The sequence below is a fragment of the Xiphophorus couchianus genome, chromosome 22 (assembly GCF_001444195.1).
Source record: "Xiphophorus couchianus chromosome 22, X_couchianus-1.0, whole genome shotgun sequence".
NCBI lineage: Eukaryota > Metazoa > Chordata > Actinopteri > Cyprinodontiformes > Poeciliidae > Xiphophorus > Xiphophorus couchianus.
The window spans coordinates 25,371,624-25,378,171 of NC_040249.1; the positions used below are offsets into that span (position 1 = coordinate 25,371,624).

At 44.9% G+C, this 6,548-nt stretch overlaps 1 protein-coding gene across 1 annotated transcript; it reads left to right on the forward strand.

Moving 5' to 3' along the window:
- Positions 1-1,215: 1,215 nt before the first annotated feature.
- On the forward strand, positions 1,216-6,468 carry prorsd1 (prolyl-tRNA synthetase domain containing 1). The gene is made up of 4 exons (XM_028007094.1): positions 1,216-1,397; positions 4,489-4,614; positions 4,694-4,783; positions 4,869-6,468. The coding sequence occupies exons 1-4, from the start codon at positions 1,317-1,319 to the stop codon at positions 5,079-5,081; spliced, it is 510 nt and encodes a 169-aa protein (XP_027862895.1). The 5' UTR covers positions 1,216-1,316; the 3' UTR covers positions 5,082-6,468.
- The last annotated feature ends 80 nt before the right edge of the window (positions 6,469-6,548 follow it).

Genomic DNA, 6,548 nt, shown 5'->3' on the forward strand with positions numbered 1-6,548 from the left:
TAGTTTTTCCATTTTTATCAGCAACTGAATCAGGAGATTAAAATTAATCTCAACATAAAGGAGGAAAAATGCATCAGAACTGAAGCAGAAAATAATAATAATTATATTATTTATTTTTAAGGTCTTGTTGGGTCCAGGTTCTCCTGAAGGTTCTGATCCGTTTCTGCAGGTTCTGCTTCTGTTTGATGGAGTTCGAATCTTCAGGGTTCAGATGCTCTGGGTCGGGCAGCCAGCTTTGTTCCTGATGTTGGATCAGAACCGATCAGAACCGATCAGAACCGATCAGAACCCCGTCCCTCCTGCTGGTGGCAGATCAGCTGTAGTTCTGTGGGTCGTCATGACGACGAACATTGGGAAAATCCTCCAGAGGATCCAGATGTTCCTCTGCTGAGGAAGGAGTTTATTTTTTAATAAAAATGTTTGTTTTGGTTTAAAATCATAAATAAAATCTGAAAATTTGATCTTCATCAGTCAATCTAATTAATTAAATCTTATTATTGCGGCAGATTTCTAAATAAAGCCAAAGATCATAAAAATCAGAACTTTAACACAAATCTAAACTCTGCGGTTCCATTAATACTGGTTTTACTGGGAGAGAAGCTTCTGGAGGGACTGGGGAAATAATAATAATAATAATTCATAGTTTAATGTTCATCAGCTGGTGGGTCAGTTCAGATCCAGGCTTATTAAAAACATTTTGGGTTTTTAATCATTGTTGAGCAGTGTAAGAAAATTCCCCTCATGTTTTCATTTGATTCTTTTTACTGGTTTTATTCTGTCTTAGTGGGATTCTGTTTGCTTTACCAGTTTGTCTCTTTGCTGGAGAATTTTCCCCATTTTGGGACAATAACATTTTTTTCTCGTTTCCTGGAGTCCGGGCCGAGGCGCCGGCCCGTTTCTCTCTCTGCTCTGGAGGAAGTTCAACAGAGGTCTCAGGACTTCTGCTCAGCTGAACCAGCCGCAGGTTCTGGTTCTGATTCCTCCAGGGTCCAGTTTGGATCCTGTCTGTTCCTCATCCTGGTTCTGTTGGGTTTCTGGTTCTGGTCAAGGTGAGTTTGTAGAACATGACCTGAATCTCTGCAGTTTCATAATGTTCATCAGACTGATGGCTTCAGGAGCCGAACTGGGTCAGAGTTCAGGCTTAGTGGTTCCGTTTCATAACTCCAGTCAGCCGGAGGCTCCGTGTGTTACCTGCAGCCTCCGGCAGGGGGCAGAGTGCAGCGTTTCAGCGCTACAGAGGAAGAAGAAGAGGCGCAGCTGTACCTGCCTCTGGGTCCGATCCAGTCGGTCGTCATTGATCGGAACCAGAACCCAGAATGAATGAAGACCTGCGGGCCGAGCTGCAGGACTTCCTGCGGAAGCTGAACATCCAGACCAGCTGCGTGGAGCATCCTCCGGTAAGAACCGGAACCGGTTCTGTTCCGGCTGTAGGTGGAACCTGCTGAATGTCAGTACCGTTTCTGTCTGTTTAAACTAAATCCTCTTTATTTGAACGTTTTGAAAGGTTGACGGTAAAAATAACTTCATATTCTGGTTCCCTCTGACTCGCTCTGTAATTCGGCGCCATGTTTCAGCATCGCGGGCCTTCCTGTGCTTCAGTTTCAGTTCAGAAGAAGTTTCTGCTTCTCCACATGGACACGTACAGAGTGACCCACTGGGTTCGGTTCATCAGCCGAACCTTTCAGCAGACCTGGATCACCTTCAGTCATGTGCTGGGAGGTTATTCTGGGATGCATTCTGCTGCAAAACGTTTTCAATCCAATAATCTCCAGGTTTTCATTTTTAGGTTTTTATTTATTAACTTCATTGTGATTTCTGCTGAATCGTTTCTAACTGACCAGGTTTTTGTGCTAAATATAATAAATTAAATTACTTTTCTGAACTTTTCAGAAACGTTCAGTTTTCATGACTGACTCGTTTTAGTAGCGCTGATCCATCTGGACCAGCAGAGGGCGCCACACCATAACACATCCCGTTATGCAGCTTCTTGATTTCCCAGAGTCCAACACACATCTGGGTCCAACAGGTCATCCAGCGCTGCAGAGGCCCGGTACCGACCCGCATGTGTTGAATCTAAAGCTGCAGAATCAGAGCTGAGAACTGGACCTGGTTCCGTTTGTAAAATTAAACAAAAATCAACATATTCAGCCTCCATAAGAGGGAAAACTTGTGTTAATTTTACTATGTTCTTAATTGATTTCTAAATGTCACAATTTCAAGGTAAATATGTATTTAGCAAGGTAATTATTTAATTTGATGATGTTAACTAATATTTAGCTAGAAGCTCAATATATATTATGGTATTTGCTAAATAAGTGTGTCTTTGTAGTTTGCTATCTAATATTCAGTTTGTCAAAGCTAAGTAATATTTAGTTTAAAGCTAAACATTTAATTATAAACTAAATATTTAATTCACTTATGCTAACTAATATTTAATTGGAAGCTAAATATTTGCTTTTCTTGGTTATTAAACATTTAGTTTGAAACTGTGACATTTCTAAATGAATTAATAACTTGGTAAAAACACAACTTTGGAAAATGAAATGAGAGATTTTAGTTTATAAGAGGCTAAAAAGCTCAGATTATTGCTGATAATTTTTGAATAACTTTATACATTTTTGGGTTTGATTTAATGAAGCTGGAGGTTTTAGAATAGAATTCAACTTTATTGTCATTGCACTGTCACAAGTACAAGCAACGAGATGTAGTTTGCATCTATCCAGAAGTGCTCTACGAGATATAAATATTTATTTACAGATGTACAAGACTATGTATGTATGGACTATAAGGGGTTATAGCAAGAGATATAGATATTGTGTATATATATAAATATGGGAGCTATATGCACAGATTATACAGAATATACAAGAATGTTAGGGAATGGATTATAGATAAATAATGGCAGATAAAATGTACAGGTTGTATGTGTGTGTGAAGAAAACAGTCCGTGATGTGTGTGTGTGTGTGTGCGTGTGTGTGTGTGTGTGTGAGGATAGTCCATGTGTTATTGTTGTATGAGAGGATAGGGGAGTACAGTCCTTATAGTTTATGTTTTATGTCAGGAGGCGTTCAAAAGCCTGACAGCTGTGGGAAAGAAGCTGTTCCGGTGCCTGGTGGTTCTGGTCCATAGGCTTCTGTAGCGCCTCCCAGAGGGCAGGAGGGAAAAGAGTGTGTGTGCTGGGTGAGTGGAGTCCTTTGTGGTTTTCCCGGCCCTTTTCAAACACCGCTTCCTGTAGATGTCCTTGATGGCAGGGAGCGGTGCCCCGGCGATATACTGGGCAGTTTTCACCACCCTCTGCAGCGCCTGCCGGTCGGAGACAGAGCAGTTCCCGTACCAAGCTGTAATACAGTTGGTGAGGATGCTCTCAATGGTGCAGCGGTAGAAGTTCGTGAGGATCTCTGAGGACAGGTGGTTCTTCCTCAGGGTCCTCATGAAGAAGAGGCGCTGATGCGCCTTCTTAATGAGTTTGGAGCAGCTGGTCGTCCAAGTCAGGTCCTCGGAGATGTGGACTCCCAGGAACTTAAAGGTGTCCACACGCTCCACCACTGTCCCCTTAATGTGAATGGGTGGATGTGGGTCAGCGTTCCTCCTGAAGTGCACGATAAGCTCCTTGGTCTTCTCGGTGTTAAGCTGCAGGTTGTTTTTGTCGCACCACTCAGCCAGACGGTCTACCTCCTCCCTGTAAGCGGCCTCGTCATTATCTCTGATGAGGCCGATCACCGTGGTGTCGTCTGCAAACTTGATGATGGCGTTAGAGCCGTGGACAGGTCTGCAGTCGTAGGTGAAGAGGGAGTAGAGGAAGGGACTCATCACACAGCCTTGTGGTACTCCGGTGTTTATGATGATGGTGGATGAGAAGTGGTTGTCCAGCCGGACATGTTGAGGTCGACTGGTCAGGAAGTCGAGCAACCAGTTACACATGAGTGGACTGATGCCGAGGTCTGTGAGTTCAGTAATGAGTTGTGATGGGATGACAGTGTTGAATGCTGAACTAAAATCTAAGAACAGCAGTCTGGCGTAAGTGTTCTTACTGTCCAGGTGAGAAAGGACAGAGTGCAGCGCTATAGAGACTGCATCCTCTGTGCTCCTGTTCTGCCTGTATGCAAATTGGTGGGGGTCTAGTGTGGGGGGGAGACAGGATCTGAGGTGTGCTAGCACCAGCCGCTCCAAGCACTTGGTAATGATGGGGGTAAGGGCTACCGGGCGGTAGTCATTGAGTCTGGTTGGGTTGGGATTCTTGGGGATTGGGACGATGGAGGTAGACTTGAAGCAGGTCGGTACCACAGCGCGGGCCAGGGACAGGTTGAAGATGTCCGCCAGCACTCCTGCCAGCTCCCCAGAACACGTTCTGAGGACACATCTACTCTACTTGACGTGACGTTGTTAAAGTTTAGTCAGAAAGAAAACCTGGATCAGGAGTTTCACTCAGAACAGGTAAAGTGATTCTTCCTCCAGGTGACTCTTCGTCTTCCTCTTCGTCGCTGCAGGTGTTCACGGTGGAGGAGATGATGCCTCACCTGCAGGACGTGAGCGGCGCCGTCACCAAGAACCTCTTCCTGAAGGACAAGAAGAAGAAAGGCCTGTGGCTAGTGTCGGCTCGCCACGACCGCCAGGTGAGTCCAGCTCTGCCTCCCGACCTCCAATTGGCCCAGCTGGTCTCTCATTGGCCCAGTCTCACCTGTCCGTCTGCAGGTGAACCTGAATGATCTGGCCAAGAAGCTTGGCATCGGCAGCGGCAACCTGCGCTTCGCCGACGAGGCCGCCATGATGGAGAAACTCAAGGTGGGTCCGGGTTCTGATGGCGGTCCTGGTGGCAGTTCTGGTGAGTCGGAGCGGACTCCGTGTTGACATCTTCCTCTTCCCCCAGGTGGGTCAGGGCTGCGCCTCGGCGCTGGCGCTGCTGTTCGACTCGGACCGGAGCGTCCGGCTGGTTCTGGACCGGGACCTGCTGGACGGCGGCCATCAGCTGGTCTACTTCCACCCCATGACCAACAGCGCCACCATGGGGCTGCGGCCGCAGGACCTGCTGCGCTTCCTCAGGGAGACGGGTCACGAACCCGTCCTGGAGATCTTCGACTAGCAACCACCCAGTTCTGGTTCTGGACCCGGTATTGGTTCTGGACTAGAACTTTTGTCTTTCTGAACCTGAGCTTCAGGTTGGGAGTTGGAGGGAACAGAACTTTTTAACACGACTCCTGATGGTTTTAGTTTGGTTCTAAGAACTTCAGCCTGAGGTCCAGAAACCCGACCTCCAGGTTCTGATTCTGGTTCTGGTTCCGTCTTCGGTCTCGTTCTGTCTCTGGTTGTCAACAATCTTGTAGATAAATGTCCAGTTTTTATTAAAACCCATCCACAACGACGATCCGTCCGCAGAACCCGATTAAAACCCAAACTGAAGCAAAATGCTTGATGGAAGATTCCTCCTTCGGACTCGGAACCGAGCTCCGGGTCCAGAACTCGGTCCAGGTTCTACTAGAACATCCAGAAAGATGAAAATATTTCATAAAGGTTCAGAAAGTTTAGGTAAACCCAGAGTATCTGCTGCTGATTCAACCAGCGCTGTGAACTGCAGCTCCCCCTGCTGGTGTCAGTGAGGTACTGCATGCTGGTCCTATTATTAATCTGAATTAATCATTAATCATTTCTCTAATATTTGAGTCAAACATGTTTATAAAACATGCAGCAGAAATTCTGATTTAATGTAATTACAGTTCTGTTTTTACTGAACAAAAACCCAAAGAGTGAAGAAACAAACTCATTTATCATAAATTTACAGAAACAAATTTAAAAAACAAATTAATTCAATAAAAAAAGATATTTATCCCAAAGGAAACTTAAATGTTGCCATAACTCTGCTGACATGCTAACAGCTAACATCCAGGCAGCAGTAACATTAGCAGAGCCGTTAGCATCTCTGCTAATCCACCTCCTTTGCTTTTGCTTTCCCTAGCTAAATCTCACTGATCATCTGGTTAGAAGGATGTTGGAGTAGGGGATAAGATGAACTTCCTCCTCCTCTCTCTGCATCGTCTCCTCTGGGGTCAAAGGTCAGCCACTATTGGGGCTTTTGAGATTCTAATCAACGTGCTAAAAAACCTGTTGCCATGGTTACGCATCATGGCAGCAGTCTGAATGTAAAGAGTGAAAATCCTTCCAGCTGCTCAGCATCCAGAACCAAAGAGAAGAACGGTCCAGAACCAGCAGAACCGATCCACCGGGGGCGCTGTTCTGGAAAGACCAGACAGGAAACAAAATGACCTGATTTAATAAAGTTTAGTGAACCGTAAACTTGGTTATAAGATAAGAGAGAATGATGCTGAATCAGTCAGAATCTGGTTCTGATGAGGCCCGTTTAGATTACAGCAAAAACTTTAAACAGGTTTTAAACTCACATCTATTAAAAGGTTCGGATTTTATTAACTGGAAGCAGAAAATCAATCAATAGAAATAAATCAGTTTTTAATCTATATCATTGACAAACTTTTCATTATTCTCATTTATCAAATGAACATAAACAATAATCTCTTTATTTTTCTGTTTTAGTCCA

Coding starts and splice junctions, on each gene's coding strand:
- prorsd1 (XM_028007094.1), top strand. CDS start 1,317: ATGAATGAAGACCTGCGGGCCGAGCTGCAGGACTTCCTGCGGAAGCTG. Junction 1,398..4,488: donor GCTGCGTGGAGCATCCTCCG/GTAAGAACCGGA, acceptor TCGTCGCTGCAG/GTGTTCACGGTGGAGGAGAT. Junction 4,784..4,868: donor CCATGATGGAGAAACTCAAG/GTGGGTCCGGGT, acceptor CTCTTCCCCCAG/GTGGGTCAGGGCTGCGCCTC.